This window comes from Protopterus annectens, chromosome 1.part0 (genome assembly GCF_019279795.1).
Source record: "Protopterus annectens isolate FY-2018-M chromosome 1.part0, PAN1.0, whole genome shotgun sequence".
Classification (NCBI taxonomy): Eukaryota; Metazoa; Chordata; order Ceratodontiformes; family Protopteridae; genus Protopterus; species Protopterus annectens.
In genome coordinates this window covers 1689878535-1689896392 of record NC_056725.1, presented here as the reverse complement: position 1 = coordinate 1689896392, position 17858 = coordinate 1689878535, and the positions used below count along the sequence as shown (strand labels likewise).

Sequence of the window (17858 nt, the reverse complement as noted above, 5' to 3'; positions counted from 1 at the left end):
CAGAGCCACAGAAGTGATCCCTGGGGTGAATTTCCCATTTCCCATCCAACCATCAAGATTTTTCTTGAAGAGTGCTAATGAGGAGCTCTGTTTGACATAGATAGGTAGACTTTTCCAGATTATGGGAAGTCTCTGGGACAGGAATCTATCCCTCCAGCATGTTCTGTTTACTGTGGTGACAAGGTTTATGTCCCTAGAGCGTGCAGCTCGGAGGGATTGGGATTTCTTTAAGTGGAGCATGTCCAACAGCTCTGGGTTTGACATAGCTTTGTATGTTAGGCAGAGATTGCCCCTTCTTAGGCGATATGCGATGGAGTAAAGCTGTAGTTTTTTTAGACAGTCTGCGTAGGGAATCTGTTTGAGGCCAGTAATCCTCTTTGTGAAGTATTTCTGTGGTCTTTCCAGTTGTTGTAGATGTCTTGTGAGGTACATACCAAAAGGGTCGTTGTACTCTATAATCGGTCTAATGAGTGATGAGTAGAGGGGAACAATGACCTTTTTTTTCTGGATGAGAATCCTTTTGTGATGAGACCCCATCCTCCCCCCATAACATCAACCTTATATCTAGCTTAACCCCTCCCATACTTCTCTTCCACCTATCCCATAACCCCCCTAATTATTCCCCTATCATACCATACCTCCTCATTGTACTCTACCTCCCCACCCCCATTTCTAAATATTCCCATATAGTACACCATCCTCTAAACTACTTCTATCCTGCTCATCTTCTTTATCACACTGCACTCAACCACCATGTACATCACAACTATTACTTTGATCTTCCATCTCTCACTTACTAATAATCACAACTTTCCAGACACCCAGCATAACTCCTACACCTACCTGTACAACCAGCACACATAACCCACATTCATCAAGTTACTCAGACATCCACCCTAGCTTATTCACAGCTGATACCTCTGTACTATGCAAAGTGAAAATTCTACCTCCCAAAATATAGATAATGAAACCATCATTTTAGGTGATGTAAATATCAATTGGCTAGATATAGGCCACAACAACCCCTCAAAAAACATAAATCTTTATAACTTCTCCCAACTAATTGAAGACATCACCAGACCTCACAAAAATTACAACTGGGGCTCCACAACAGACTGGATATTAGTGTCCCACCCATTCAATGTCATCAGTGTAGGCATACTACCCAATAACATTAGTGACCACCATCCAGCATATATCACACACAAAACTACTCCAACCACAGGCCAACACCAATACAAATCAACCAGAAATTTGACTAAGCTCCAACCATCTATATTTAATGAAACCTTAGCTAAAGTAAACTGGAAACCCCTCAAATCCCTACCACTTAATGAGGCTGTTGAATTCTTTAACTCAATTTCTAGGCATCCTAAATAGGCAAGCACCCACCTGGCAAAAATGAATAAAACATAACCATGCATGCTGGCTCCCAAAATCCACCAAAGAAGTAATGTCCACAAGGGACAAAATCTGGAAATCATGGCAGAAATACAAAGACCCCTCAACACTACTACATTACAAGCAACTCCATAACCAGGCAAAACGTCTAATAACCACTGATGAAAAAGACCACTACTTCCACCTACAAAGCCAACATAAAAATAATCCCCAAAAATTCTGGTCCTCCAGCCAACTATTACACCCAGGCTCTCAAAGCAATCCATCCCCTGACCCACAAAAAAAAAAAACATTGAACTTGCTACCCTCTTCAATTCCTACCTCACTGACACCATAGCTAACTTAACTGCCACCTTTCCTACAGTTAAAAGCACCAAAACAGCTGATGACCAAATCATCTCAGAAAACAAGTCTACCCTTAACCCTAACCTAAAATTCCTGCTCATACCCACCAGCACAATAACATTTACTTAAGCTAAAACTCTGTACTCTGGCCCCTGACAATCTACCCCCCACACTTCCTGCAGCTAGCAGCAAACTCTATAGCTTATCCCATCAGCATACTCATTAACAGATCAATTAAAGAATCCCCTGTCCCAGACATCTGAAAAAAACATTCATTCTCCCCTTACACAAAGGTGGCACCAATACAGACACGACCCATAGCAATTTTCTCACCCCTCTCAAATACTGGAAAAATGCATCCATGCCCAACTGCTCAACCACCTGCATGAAAATCAAATTTTATCACCCACTCAGCATGGTTTCAGTCCAGGACACAGCACCACTACTGCCCTCCTATCATTCCTTGATACAGTTAACCAGGCACGAGATTCTGGTAGGCATGGGATTCTGGTAAAATAATTGCTTCACCTTTCCTTGACCTCTCCAAAGCTTTTGATACCATTTCCCACACTATCCTCCTCTCTAAACTATCCACCCTCCACATTTCTCCCCCTACCCTACAATGGTTCAACAGCTCTCTCCAATAGACAGCAATCCACCAAATGGCAACAATCTTACTCTCCCTTCCTTAATACTTCCACAGGGGTACCCCCCCCCCAAGGCTCCATACTTGGTCTTCTCTTATTTAGCATCTTTATTACCCCCCAAGGCTCCATACTTGGTCTTCTCTTATTTAGCATTTCACACCACTCTCCCACAATGCTCAGTAATCCAGTATGCTGATGACTTTACAATAATATGCACCACAAATTCCAGTTCTGAACTCCAGCAAATTACCCAGAATGCCCTCACATCTACTGATGGATGCTTAACAATCATCTTGCCCTAAATCCAAAAAAAAAAACTAAACTAGTAATTTTTACTTCCAGGAAAACCACTCTGTTTGATAAACTCTTCACTACACAAGCCCAAGACAATACCACTACAGAAGTTGTCCCACACACTAAATTACTAGGCATCATTACAGATGAAAACCTTAACTTTGACCTACACATAAACAATAACATCAAAAAAACGCACCAAAAGCTTGGCATACTCTACAGGCACCAACACTTTAGCCTCTCTACTAGACAGACCCTTGCAACTACCTTTTTATTATCCTCTCTCCTTTATGGTGCCCCTCTCCTCACTAATATCCAAAATTCTACAAAATCCAAACTTGCTATGTGTTATAATGGAATAGCAAAATTTGCTACCAAGGCCAAATTCTCATCCCACCACTGTAAGTCACTCAAACAATTAGGGTGGCTGGAACTCCCCCACCATCTCTCATTCACCCAACTAACTACTGTGCACAAAATAATCTACAGACCCACAGACTGTCCTGCTCTCTCAACTCTACTTGCCAAATACTATTCCAGCAGGCATCTAAGATCTGAAAAGCATCTACATAAGCCCACCTTACCTGCTGGTCAACTCCTCTATTCCTTCACCATCGCCAAACTATGGAACTCACTTCCACCTTCTATAAGAAACAGGCAGCACCACCACCTTCAAACAAATACTGAAAAATCATCTCGACTCTTCCTAGCTATGTTCCTGCTCTATAACCTAACCTCTTCACTCTCCTTATATGATTACTAAACTCCTATGTCTTTTGCTGCTAGTGACTGATGATACTTTCTCCAGATTTATTTTTATCTTCACTTGTTGATACTGGTACAATAATACTGATTAATATAGCTCTGTTTATACCACTTTGAATTCTGCTTTAATATATATTTTCTGTATATATTACTGTAATAAAACTAGATTTCTGCTTTTATGTATATATCCTGCCTATGTTCCTACATTTACTATCTATAACACTGTTTCTACTTCTGTAGTAATTAAGGTTTATATTTTTTTTCTGTGGGGCCACGTCTTGAGGGGACCCAAATCACACTCTTGGAGAAAGATCCACCCTGTCTGGATAGAAAGTACACATTGTGAACAGATGTGTGTGTATTATGTGGGAATGCTGTTACTGGGGATTTGGGAATCTTAGGGATGACATGCCTGAATTCTGAATTTAAGGTGTGCATGTTTTCCTTAACAACTGTGGGTAAACTGCCCTATTCTGGTTTGATAGCATTCTGAGGTGGATGTCAGGAAGCCAGCAATTTTTGAGGAACAAAAAGCCTGGTCATCACTTTGGTGGGATATTCTATGAGGCCACAGCAAATATCCCTTGGCAGTAGCAGGCAACGTGGTCAGGGACTGACTGAATACCTCCACAGAGCTGGGTTTCCTATTGATGTGAAAATTCCTACGTATTCCTCCCTTTCTTTCTCCATGGAACTTTTTATTCTTCCCTTTAGGGTGGACAGCCACACCACCACACTGCCACAAGTATGTGGATATGTCAGAGGACTTCAGCAATGCCCCAAGTGTTTGTTTGGCCTGGTATGCCTGGAAGGCTTCTTGTCTTTTTTAGCCATGTCATGCTCTTGACCAAGGGGGAAAAAGCACGGAATGCAGAAGTCTTTTGCGGAAATTTGGCTCCTTCAGGCACATCTGATAACTTTTTCAGGAGTGGGTATACCCGAATATGCTCATGTATGATACTCTGGTCCTTTTGCCCTGACAAATACAAACACAGACATAAAGCATAAGATTAAGCCAGAAAAAAAAATCAGGTCTTCAACAGGTTACTCATCTCTCAGTGATCTTAAGTCACAGGCCTAAACTGATGTTCAGCTGTGAAGCACTCTCTTGAAACACACATTTAAGGGCAAGAAAGGACCAAGGATTGTGTTGGTGGATACTACCTATATCCATGAAATGTGGAGACATCTGTGGTAAGGAAACATTTGTCCAGGTATGGGAAAATGATTCTCAGCTGCCCTGAAAGTCAAGACAGACTCTGGATTAGTCTAGCAGCAGTGGTTCCTACAGGTTATGACTACAATAGTGACCCACAAAGAACTTCAAATGGTGATGGATCAGAAGTCCAAATCCTGAAGCACAAAATTAAAAAGAAGGCCAAGTACTGGAACCATAGTACAACCAATAAATCTTCGTGAAGATGTGAAACAATGACCGAGTGACAATGGCACAAATATCTACAATGAAGACATTTTTGAAGCAAGCACTGGAAGCAGCTTCTGACAGCAGCATTTTCTTACTGGCATTTTGTCAACTGATAATAAAAGACAATGTAGTCAGTGGTCCTGGTCCATTTAGAAAGAGTCGAATTAACCACTCTCTGCCTGAAGTAAAGGAGACAAACTACTGTGTATTCTGGTGTTTTTATAACCTTTTCATGTAAAGCCTAAGCTGAATGCACATAAACTATGAAGGACTCTCTCTGCCCTAAATTCATCCCCTGAAAATTAAAGAAGAAATTGAAGGTGCTAATGGACATCAAATCACGCAATTCATTTGAAATGCCAAACAGTTCCAGAAATGTAAGGGCCTACAGGTCAGAGATCCTGTGAACAGAGATTTATTGGCATCAAGAAAACACCACCCAAAAGGTGAACTTCAGGCCCAAACAAGACAGTTCAAATAGTGTACAAATAATGCTGATCAATTCCAAAGGAGAAGAAAGGTTCTTCAAAGGCATGTGAAGATGCAGAACCCCTTTAAAGAATTTCTTAACCAGAACTGCTTGCCATGTTTCCATACTTCACATGACAAACACTGCCACTCACACTATCTGGTTTATCTGAAATACTTAGGAGGAGAAGAAAACTTCCCTACACAAGGTAGAAATCCAGGTGAGGCTACAGATTGTCCTAACCCAACACCTGTGGCATGTGAGCTCTGTTACAGCTGCCTCAGGAGCTGCATTCAAGCTTCAGAACATGCACAGTCTCCAGACCAAGCAGCTCACTTTTTACATAGTGGACATGTTAGAGTCTTCATGCTGTAGTGATACATATCTGCATTCCTGCAGGTGTCGGCAGTGCAATAAGTGAAGCTGCCTCTCTTTCTCTCTCTCTCTCCAAGATAGGTGAACTAATGTCAGCTGCTCACTCCCATCCTTCTCTGTCCTGGTCCACCACATCTCATGCCACTGGCTGAACATGGGTCATCTGCAATTCAGTCAGAGCTTTATCCTGCTGCACCATGGATCCAGGTGTAATTAGTGACCAAATGTTGAACTACACGTACACAGCAATGACAAGCAAGTGGAAAGTACAGTTTTATACCTACCATAAATGTAGATGTCCGATAGATATGCAACTGCAGTCATAACATATGGGTTGTCCTGCCTCAGGCAGCCCTCGGTCGGCCGGATTCCAAAGTCTGGGTCCGACGTCGGCTGATGTCGCATTTCTCTCAGTCAGAGCGGCTGGAGTATATAAGCATCAGCCGACGCCATCTTCTTCAGTGTTTCTTGCCCCAGATGCCAGGTGCCCTCCAAGGAAGGCTGTAATCAAATTGGAAGACAAAAGCAGGTTTCCAGACAAATAAATAAGCAATAAACAGATACACCATAACAGATATCCCCAGCTAAGGATAACAGGGACAGGAGTGGACCCAAGGCATAGAGGGGAAGGAGGGAGGGAAAACCCGACTGCAGTTGCATATCTATTGGACATCTACATTTATGGTAGGTACAAAACTGTACTATGTCCTTCAAGAATGCAACTGCAGTCATAACATATGGGTTGAATACCATAGCTTAGCTGGGGGAGGTGGAATGCTCTAAGAAAAGGATGGTGTAGCTATCAATCCCTGCAGGACTGCCGAAGCAAAGCCTGCTCTGGATCTGGAATATAAAGGAAGGTTGTAGTGTTTGGAAAATGTATGCATGGAGCTCCATGTAGCAGCTTCTAGAATGTCTTTTGTAGGCACCCCTCTTAAAAAAGCTGTAGAGGTGGCTGTAGCTCTGGTGGAGTGTGGTCTGACATTGGCTGGCACACACTTTCCATGGAAGGAATAACAGAATCTGATGCAATGTCCAATCCATTTTGAAATTGTCTGTTTGGAAATTGCTTTTCCTTGTACTCCTGGGGCGTAATCTACAAAAAGCTGATCAGACTTCCTACTGGTCTTGGTTCTGTCCAGGTAGTAGCAAAGTTGTCTGTGAATGTCCAAGGTATGCAACAGTCTTTCCCCTTTGTTCTCAGGATTGGGAAAGAAAGTAGGCAGGTGAATTGCTTGATTTAAAGAAACCCTAGATGCCACTTTTGGCAGAAAGGTAGGGTTGGTTCATAAGGAGACCCTGTCTCTGTGAAAGGTTATGAACGGTGGTATTGCCATTAGGGCCTGTAATTCAAACCCTTCTTGCTGAGGTAATTGCCAACAGGAAAGCTGTCTTCCATGAGAGAAATTGTAAGTCCACAGAAGCTGCTGGCTCAAAGGGAGGTAGAGTCAGTTTTTCTAGGACAAAGTTGAGGTCCCAAGCTGGTACTGGTGCCTTTCTTGGGGGCTTTATATTCTTGATTCCCCTAAGGAATTGCCTTAACAAAGGATGTGAAAACACAGGTGGATCAGTGTTGTATCTAGCTGAAATAGCTGAAGCATGTATTTTTATGGAAGAATATGAGAGTCCATTATGTAGCATATCTGCCAAATATTCCAGAATGAATGGAATGTTCAATAATGATGCATCATGACCCTTTCTGGTATTCCAAATGCTGAATCTCTTCCATTTGGCTGAGTAAACCTTTCTGGTGGATGGTCTCCGGGCTTCTGTTAGTATCCGCTGAACTTCCTTGAAGAGAGATAGATTGAGGTTATTCATGGGATCTCCCAAGCTGTTAGCTGTAGCGTCTGGATGTTGGGATGAACTGTCTTGAAGTTGTGTTGAGTCAAAAGTTGGGGCCATTGGGGAAGGGCCCACTTTTTGTTGTGACATATGCTCCGTAGTAGTGGGTACCACTGTTGTCTTGGCCAGTCTGGAGCTATTAGGATCCCCTTGGGCTGCTCTGCTTTGATCTTTAGTAATACTGTGGTCATCAGTGGCAGAGGTGGGAATGCATAGATTTTTAGGAAGTTCCAGTTGAATGAGAGAGCATCTATTTTCCATGCTTGTGGATGATATGTCCTTGAACAGAACTTTTGTAGATGATGATTGAGGTGGGAGGCAAATAAGTCTACTTCTGGCCTGCCCCATGTCGAGGTGAGTCGTATGAAGATTTCTGGATGTAACCTCCATTCGTGGGGGTCTAGGAAATTCCTGCTTAGACTGTCCGCCAGCACATTGTCTTTGCCTGGAACAAACTGGGATTGCAACTGTATGTTTAGGCTCAGTGATTTTTCCCAAAGATTCATTGTCAGTCTGCAAAGGGGGTAAGAATGGGTGCCCCCCTGCTTGTTTATGTACCACATCACAGTGGTGTTGTCTGCCCATATTAGCAGGTGGCCTTGTTGAAGTTGTTGTCCAAAGGCCTCGATGGCATGCATTACTGCCAGCATTTCTTTTTGGTTGATATGCAGATGTGTTTCCTTTGGAGACCATTGTCCTTGAATACATCTGCCCTCCATGTGCGCCCCCCCCATCCAAGGTCTGAGGCGTCTGTGGTCATGGTCTGTGTTATCTGAGGTTTTTTGAATGACATACCTGTGTTTGACTGGCTTACCGAGGCCCACCATAGAAATTCCTTTTGAAGGCATGGAATGAGCGGTATTGGTTGCCTCTAGGTTGTTGCTGTGTTGAGACCATAAGCTTTTTAGGTACCATTGAAGCTTTCTCATGTGTAGTCTTGCTAGTGGAACCAGGAGAATGCAGGATGCCATGTAACCCAGGGCCTGTAGGAATCTCCTTGCAGTCATCTGGGTGAGCTTTGCTAAACCTTTGAAGTAATGAGTTAACTTCTTTTGCTTGTCTTCTGTCAGGTAAGCCATTTGAGAGGCTGTGTCTAGTTTGGCTCCTAAGAAGGTTATTTGCTGGGATAGCTCAAGTCTTGACTTTTGGAAGTTGATTGTGTATCCCGGAGCCTGTAGCAATTGTATGACATAATTCAAGTTTTTTGTCAAAATCAGTTTGTCGTCCACTTGTATGAGGCAGTCGTCCAGGTATGGGTAAATTTGAATCCCCTGGAGCCTGCAATGAGCAATTACTGAAGCCAGGCATTTCGTGAATACTCTGGGTGCAGTAGATAAGCCAAATGGCAATGCTGAGAATTGATAATGCTCTGGCCCTGCAAGAAATCTGAGGTATCTTCTGCAGCTGTGTCTGATAGGGACAACATGCAGGTATGCCTCCTTGAGGTCCAGAGTAATCAGCCAAGACCCCTTGCCCAGCATGGGAAGGAGTTGCTGTAGAGTCAGCATTTTGAACTTTGGTACTATGAGAAAAGTGTTTAATGTGGACAAGTCCAGTATTGGTCTCCATTGAGTTTCTTTTCTTGGAACAAGGAACAGTCTTGAATAAAACCCCTGGCCTTGTTCTTGTGGAACTTTTTCTATTGCTTTGATCTGAGCAAGCAGAGAAATTTGCTTGATAGCCTCTGCCCTCTGGTTTTGTGGTAGGCTTGGCATGCCTTGTTTTCTTGGCAAGGTATAAAAATGGAACCTGTAACCGTGGTCTATAATGTCCAAAATCCATTTGTCCTTTGTCAGTCTGGGCCAATTGTCTGAAAACAGAGATAATTTTCCGCCCAAAGGAGCTTCTGCTTGCTCCTTGGTCAGCGGAACTAGAGGAAAGTCATTGAGATTGTCCTTGTGGGGCAGGAGAAACCCCTGTGTCACTTCTTTGGTTTGCTGGTTGCCATTGTCGTCCCCTGTAGGAACCTCTGTATTGTCCTCTTCCTCGGGTACGCCTGTTTTTGCCCCTTTGAAATCTTTCAGGATTAGGAAAGGACCAGTTTTTAGAAGGCCAATTCCTGCTGAATCTGGGTGGCTTAACCCGGAGGAAATCTTTGACTGTCTGAACTGACTTGGCTTTTTCCTCAATGGACTTTAGCACATCTTTAGCATTAGCACAAAAAAGCTTGTTCTTTTCCAAGGCTGCATCAAGAAGTTTTGCCTTAACATGATCTGGTAAAGGTTGTTCTTTTAACCATGCATGTCTACGAATGACCGCCCCTGTCATAGCTGCCCTACATGAAGCTTCCAATGCATCATATCCACACTGAAGAAAGTGATTGCTAACTTGCTGAGAATTATGCACAGCCTCCTGCAAAGACTTCCTATCTAAAGGTTCAGGAGAGGCCAATGTTTTCTGTAAATCATCTAACAGGTAATCCTGATATTGAAACATATGAAAGAGACAATTGAGAGCTCTCATAGATAAAGTAGTGGAGGTGTAAACCTTCTTCCCCCATCTCTCTAATGACCTAGCTTCCCTGTTGGAAGGCAAAGGATTTTAGAGGTGGTAGCTGAAACCCCTTTCGGTCCCTGTGAAATTGTTTCTAAATCAACAACATGGGCCCTAAAGAAATGAGAATGGGTTTCTGGGACCCTATAGTATCTGTCAGGCTTGACAGGAGCAGGAGGAAGAGTATCAGGGTAACACTGGAGTCAGAGTATAAATCATCCAAAACATCAAGCACAGGAGGTATAGCTAAGGGTCTGTGTTGGGGCTTTTTAAGGAAGGTTCGCAGGCGCTTTCTGGAATCAGAATATTCCTGGCCTTGCCACTTAAAATGTTCCCTCATGGAATGCAGAACTTCCCCAAAAGAAATATCCTCAGGAGGAGAGGCCGCGCGAGTGGAGTCCTCTGCATCTGAGTCCTCATAGGCCTGGAAGGGCTCTTCCTGGCTTTCGGAGTGAACAGAGTCCTCAGAATCTTCATCTGAAGGGAGAGGGTCAGAGGGTTCAACCCTGGGCCTCTTATCAGGAGGAGGCTGGGATCCTCTCTCAGGATGGGCCTGGGAACCTCTGATCATGGAAATTAAGTCTGCGGCCATAGTCATGATTTGTGTTTCAGGAGAAGGCTGAGGTAAGGCTTTAGCAGTAAGGTGCTTGGACTTGCTGGCTGCCTTAGCACGTGTGTAGGCCTTGATAGACATGGACATGGGAGGCCTAGCAGCTCCACGTGCAGGAGTGACCTTATCAACAGCAATGGTCTCGGGCATTTCCTCGGTTTCAGTATCCGGAGGAAAATCAATAACTGGCATCGGTGTGGTCTCCAGTATCGGAGGTATCGGTAATGCGGTGTCTTCGGTTCGGAGCGGTGGAATAACCGCCTCAGAGGGAACCGGGGCACTCGTGGTTAGTTTTGGCGTGGTGTCAGTGGAAGACGCGGGCCGAGGATGTCGGTCCCAGTCTTTTCGTTTCTTAGGAGTCTGCGATGTCGGTAGTTCCAACGGCATTGTATAATCTAATTTTTCGCCGAAAAAGTCTTCAGCGAACTCCGCCCGGCGCCTGAGAGTGCGCTTACTGAAGCGAGCACAGGCGGCACAGGCCGAGACGTCGTGGTCTGGGCCAAGGCAAGGGAGGCAGTAAGAGTGGAAATCCTTATGAGGTATTTGTTTACCACAAGACAAACAATTATTTACTTTTTCAGTAATTTCTGACATCGGCTGAGGCAAGAAAAGGTCCCCAACGGGGTACTTAGCTTTTTTGATGACTTCGGTTTCGAAGAATACAGGAGCTAACCGACCGGCACTTGCGAACTGCTTCTGCTTCGGGCACCGCGCGGCAAGAAAGACTGAAGAAGATGGCGTTGGCTGATGCTTATATACTCCAGCCGCTCTGACGTCGGAGAGAAATGCGACATCAGCCGACGTCGGACCCAGACTTTGGAATCCGGCCGACCGAGGGCTGCCTGAGGCAGGACAACCCATATGTTATGACTGCAGTTGCATTCTTGAAGGACATCAAATGTTTTCATCTTGCAAATGCATCTGTCACCATCTCCTTTGTGTTGTACAAGATTTAGTAAACACAGTCATAACAAATATAAACACACAACTGGGTGAAAAATGTTACTTGAGCTGCACCAGTGTAACTTTTCTGATAAATAATATCTTTTCAGTGCATCTTTGCCTCTGTTATGCCCTTCCTTGCAAATGTTTTACAAATCAAATAAAGACTACTGAACTGGACTAAATGGTATCATACTTGCTCTGCCAAAGACTTCACATTTGTTGACAAGTGATATCTTAACTATAACACCCCAGTAAAAGGAAATATTTATTTATCATTATAAGTGAAGTTTGTGACTATTTTAATTTTTCTGAAACTATGAATTTTCACACAAACAGAAAAAAAACCTGATACAGCTCTTCCCATAGCTGTGCAAAGTAACTCTTGTGAGCCAAGCACAATTTTCAAAGGAAAATCTAAATAGCTTGCTCAAAAATGTTTAGTCTAGTGTCAAGAAATTACAGAGATGTAATCCTGTGCAACAAAGGACCAAAAATAAGCCAAAACAGAAGTGGGGAAATAACCTTTGAAAAAATTGGCCAACAGGTAATGGGTTAAAAGTTAGATCTGCAAATGCGTACATTTGTTTCTGAAGTAAATCACTCATACCAAGGTGTCATGTACCCCCCCCCCCATTTTTTTTTTTTTTTATAAAAACTCATGAAGCTAACATCAAATTTTTAAACACACAAACAGCAGCAGATGCATACACACAAGTAGAAGTGTGGGAAGAGGTTCAGTTAGTTGAAAATATCTCTATCAAAAATGCTTAAAGTTTAAGTATTTGGTGATATTTCTCAGGACTGCACTTCAGTGTTTATACAATACTGGCTTATCTATAAAACAAGCATGCACATCTTATTAATCAGTTACAGCTTGTATTTTTGGAGAAGTGAAGACTCTTTCCTAGGTTAAGCTGTTAGGGAGATGTACCCTGCTGTAAATAAAAAAACAAAAAAAACACTTACAAAAACAAAACAAAAAAACACACTTACTTCTTCAGCATTGGAGTCTCTGTAGTACCGTAAACTGGAATCAGTCAGAACAAACCAGTGCTTTTTCCACTAAAAAACACAAAGTAAAAGGACCAATGCAAGAGGGTAAAAGATGAACATCTATACAAAACAGTAAAATGATATAACTTGTGTAGTATGTTTTTTCTATACAGCTTTACCATTGGTCAGAAATGGGTCAGATGCTATGATATACTTAATGCATGAAACAAATGCTTTTGTCCTCCTCTTGCACCACTATCATAGTGGATGTCCCTCAGGCAGGCAAGGACAATGATTTATGGTTCTAAAGAAACTGAACTTCTTTTTCTTGAGATGAAATCTGGAAATTATATCCATGATTTTTAAATGTAATTTCCAGTCATTACATTTCTGGCATACAATATACGCAAAGTACAGAACAGTCACCAGAGTAAGCAGACCGTACTGTAAGTAGTAATTGTAAGAAAAAATGCAAGTTGCAGAGATTGAGTGCTCAAGCATAAAATCCCAAATTCTGTGAAAATCCCACATTTTTTTAATACTCAGAAGGTCTAAATCTGGGATTTGCTGGCATTTTCTATGAAAAATAGAAAATCATTGTTCTTGCCAATATACTTCCCTGCCAACCCACAATTTCTCAAAAATAATATGGCTCTTGCCAGTATTTTCAAAATAAGAAATATTTTCAAAAGTCATCTGGCACTCTGAATTCACAAGGGTTTTGATAAGCTGAAATCTGATGGTCAATCACTCATTTACATTAACAGAAATAGGGAATGCTCTCACTGGGGTTCTGGTGAGGCTATTCTTTTCACAGAAATGCACTGGTGATTGATGACTAGTTTACAGGGCAAGTGCAAGGTGCCACTGATCATGGACTACTGGGGAAGAAAATCCAGGAAGAGAAGGTCCATTAGTTATGAATGCATCAACTAAACTATACATCTGTTCCTAAATGATTCATAAGTAGTTATGTTGCTTTGTATGGAAATCAGAACATGGAGTCAAAAGACAACATTCCTAAAACATTTGCTGCTAGTCAGTTTTCCTCAAGACGGATTTTTGATCAGATACATTTCTGCATGCCAGAGATCTACTCACCCATCAAAGTGGACTCTCTCATAATCTTATCTATGTTTGTCTTTTCGGCTTTTCCCAGTTAGGGGTTGCCACAGCAGAACTCCGGTCCGCTAATGATTGGCAGTCGATTTTTATGGTGCCGAATTGCCAACCCGAAGCCAAACCTTCAGCGAAGGCACACCCATTCACGCATGTCTTTCGGAGGCCACTCTACCATGGGGAGGACATGCAGACTCCACACAGAAAGCACTCCAGCTGAGAATCGAACAGGAGAACCTCTTGCTGTGAGGTAACAACGCGGATTTTTCTCTCATAATACCTATCTGTAGGAACCTGCAAGCGTGTTTACCAGACTCCCATAGCATTACTGCCTTTGACTGTAGATCTGCCTTGTTAAACTAATTTTGCAATCTAGCGTGAGTGGTACCATTTCCAGGCCTACAGACATAACAACACAAACTGGCAACAAATGCAATTATTTTATTTGCTAGAAAAACTGTATGTCTATTGGTAAACTTTGTTTTATTTTACATGCTTATGTTTTCCCCAGTGCAAACACAAAAGTGGAATCCAAGACTGCAGTCAAAGTTAAGTGACTTTTTATAACAAATTATAAGAAGACTCCTATAAGGGGCCACAAAGAATATAATTACAGAAGGCCAGCTTAAGGACAGAAAATGACAACTGCCTGTTGGAAATTTCCAGTCTACCCATTGTGAGAAAGACTGGGATACACAACATTTAATCTCTTAAAGAAAGAAGTAGGTAACCAAACATCAGTACTAAATTAAAACACTAAGCATATAAGGAGATGCTAAGCTACTTCTCTGTTGTTACATAAAGGAGATGCTAAGCTACTTCTCTGTTGTTACATATGGTAGAAGGTGCTGAGAGTGTGTGTGTGTGTGTGTGTGTGTGTGTGTGTGTGTGTGTGTGTGTGTGTGTGTGTGTGTGTGTGTGTGTAGCTATATCCAGCATGTGGTCACTCTGCACCAAAAAATATGAAGAATATGGAAAACAGAGGGTCAGAAGTCAAAGAAGACAAGACCACACAGATATGACTACAAGTTCACTTACATTAACAGATACAGATTATGCAATTATGTAACAATGGTAAGTAGGGGTAAGGAGGAAAGCAGTGGCATAACAGAAACTACATTAAGCAAGCTACTAGACTTTGCTAGATCCCATGATATGTCAGTAATATGGTAAAAAAAAAAAAAAAAAAAAAAAAGATTAATGGATGCGATGGTATAGTAGTCAATGAAGCAAACACAGAGATACAGCTAATTAATTAAAACAATGAAAGGAGAGAAACACACGGAAAAGTAACATGTATAAATGTAAAAGAAAACAACAGTTACAAAATACATGCAGATATGATACTGCAGTAGTGAACATCCTCATACTGAGTCAAAGCTTTGCTGTGTGCAGAAAGGAAGTATAATCATTTTGCTAAAGTATGCAGAAGAATGAGTGATAAACAACAATACATAAAATAATACATTCAGAGACAGAGGCAAAGAGAGGTGAGCAGACCATATGTAAGAAATGTGACAATGCAAAAGCTAGAAATATGGAAACAAATGATTAACAATAAGTAACACATACAAGTTCAAATTTACAGAACATATTGCTAATTATTCAGTTCAAAAGGAGCACTTCTCATTAATAGCCATTTTGAAAGAATGGTCACAGTAAATTAACAGAGCAATAAACCAAGATTTTCATAACCAAGAGAGGAAGAATTAATTCTCCCAGAGTTATACCCTACCACAGAAACCAGAAATGGAAAAGACAGATGTTTACCTAGTGTGAACAGGACATAAGAATGTGAGGTGTAAAATGGAAACACTGTAATCTGAAACACATGTAAGCCTGTCTGCTATGTCAAGGCAATGCAAAGTAAAATGAGACTCTTAAAATACAAACAATGTTCAAACAAATCACAGATTTATAGAAAAGCGCATGGCAAAACTACATGCCAGTTGTTTCTGATGACTACCGAAAAGTTAAACCCAGTATGTTTCACAGCCTCCCATGTAGTAACTGAGGCCGTTAACAATATATTTGCTATGTCTGGAATACCACAGACAATCAGAATCTATATGGCACATACTTGAACAGCCATCAATTTAATATGTTTTGTATATGCTAAGCAGCAGCCAATACACAGAAATAGCAACCGGACTTGTGTTTAAGCACAATGTCTACAACAAAGCAACCTGCAGAAACAGGCCCAGAATAAAAACTGCTGAAGAGATCAGGACAGAACAGAGGGAAAATAATAACTAGCATGAGAAATTTCACTCTTTCAAGAAGGGGAAAAAAGTGTTCACTTTTCCATAAAGGAGAAACTATCAGTGCTTAACAGTGAGTAAAGCCAGATTTACCCGCAACCAGTACAATTTACCCATAAAGACATACCCTGAATGGGTACAAACTTTGCCAGGTATGGGTAAATCTTGTCTCACCTATGGTGGAGTGGTGAGTACTAGTATTATCTCTCTTGGTCCTTTTCACGGATCTATTATATTAGCCAGAGTTTGGGTGGGCTAATTGGACTCGGAAAGTATTCTTAATGGGTTATGTGCTGATAAAGATGACATCAGAGTGTTTGGTATTACAAATATGAACAGCACTAACCAGAATCTTTCCGATTTGGATCCTATGGACAGCTGCAATTTAGCCTTCAGCAAACTAGGTAGGGGGATGAAATCCCTGAGAGGAAATATTTGGCATCTTAAGCTCTTTAGAGCGTATGAAAATAAGGATATTGCGCCTACAGGCCTCAGAGTTCGGGTCCAGCCTTTGGTTGGCAGGCTGGAGGAGACTGTGACTAAGGACTGGGATTCCGCACTTCAGCAGGCCTCTATGTCCTTTGTACGCATTTTGAGTTCATATTATGAACGGATGATTGACTTGAATATAGCTGAAGTTAAAATGTGCTGTGAGGAAATCAGAAAGTTTGAGGGTCAACCACAGTATGTCACTTGTTTGAATAAGCTATCCATGGAGCTTTTAAGTTTTGAAAAACAGACAGACACGTGATAAGAAGATGAGAAAATTCAATAGGGACGTAAGATTATCACAGGGGTAAACCCTTTGAGTTGTCCAAATCAGTGAAGTTTTTCAACACCAGAAGATCCATGAGGGTCAATAGTAAGAAAAGACCCAGATCCATTCTTAAAAGGACGGATACTAACTTCAGCAGTACATCGGGTGAGGAATCCTCTTATACTGATATAGATGGTGCCAGCACCCAGGAATCTCCCACCCCAAAAAAACACAATATGGATCACCCTTTAGAACTGGTGGGAGGCGGGGGGGGGGGCAGGAAACATAGGAATAGGAACAGGAATAACTACGGTGGAGGGACTGTTACAGACTCTGATGACACATTAGGCCATAATTGTCAAAATGTTTTGAATATTTCCAGTGTAATTTTAACAGAAGAGCAAAAGCACCTCCTTAATAAAGGTTTTAACTATGTGCCCGGCTTCTTTGTGGATGAAAGTACTATGGTATCTGATTTATATGATTTCTGCCGTAGAGTCAATCTTAAGTTGTTTTTCTCTGGTGATAATTCTCAATGATCTAATGATTTTAGATTTCATAGGTCGAATTTTCAGCCTCCGATGAACAAACATGTCTCTATTTTTTTGCAGGCTGTCCTCAGGGATGTACATTTCAACATGGGGGATTCTTTAGTACTGGGTCATGATCTTACTACTGGGCAAAATGAAGCATTATGTCAGCTTAAGAATAACCATAGTGTGGTTATTTTACCTGCAGATAAAGTAGGGGCAGTAGACGTAATGGATACAAATTATTATCTGGATGAGGGTAAGGGACAGTTGTCCAACCCACGGCATTATAAGGCTATGCCCCGGATCCCACGCCAAATTTTAAGAGGGATATTGATTCATTTTTGAGTCAGGCAGTAGAATAGGGTATTATTAGTGAAATGACCAAAACCCATCTCACTGTTAGGGACCCACAGAAACAGATTTTGTACCTTTTACCGAAAATTCATAAATCTTTAACCAAGCCTCCAGGTCGACCTATAGTGTCTGGGATTGGTTCCTTGACCGAACCTCCCTCAGCATTTTTGACCCAGTATCTTAAACCCCTCTTGACTCTTATTAGGGCACGAATACAGGATACCAC

The 17858-nt window shown here is 41.8% G+C and overlaps 1 protein-coding gene across 2 annotated transcripts in view; it reads right to left on the bottom strand.

The window, feature by feature from the left end:
* The window catches only part of LOC122799515 (TRIO and F-actin binding protein), a 3126988-nt gene that overhangs the window by 859347 nt on the left and 2249783 nt on the right, over window positions 1–17858 (bottom strand). For both annotated transcript variants that reach the window (XM_044068636.1, XM_044068645.1), the window contains exon 25: window positions 12609–12677. In XM_044068636.1, the coding sequence (XP_043924571.1) occupies window positions 12609–12677 (69 nt within the window). The remainder of the gene's footprint in view (window positions 1–12608; window positions 12678–17858) is intronic.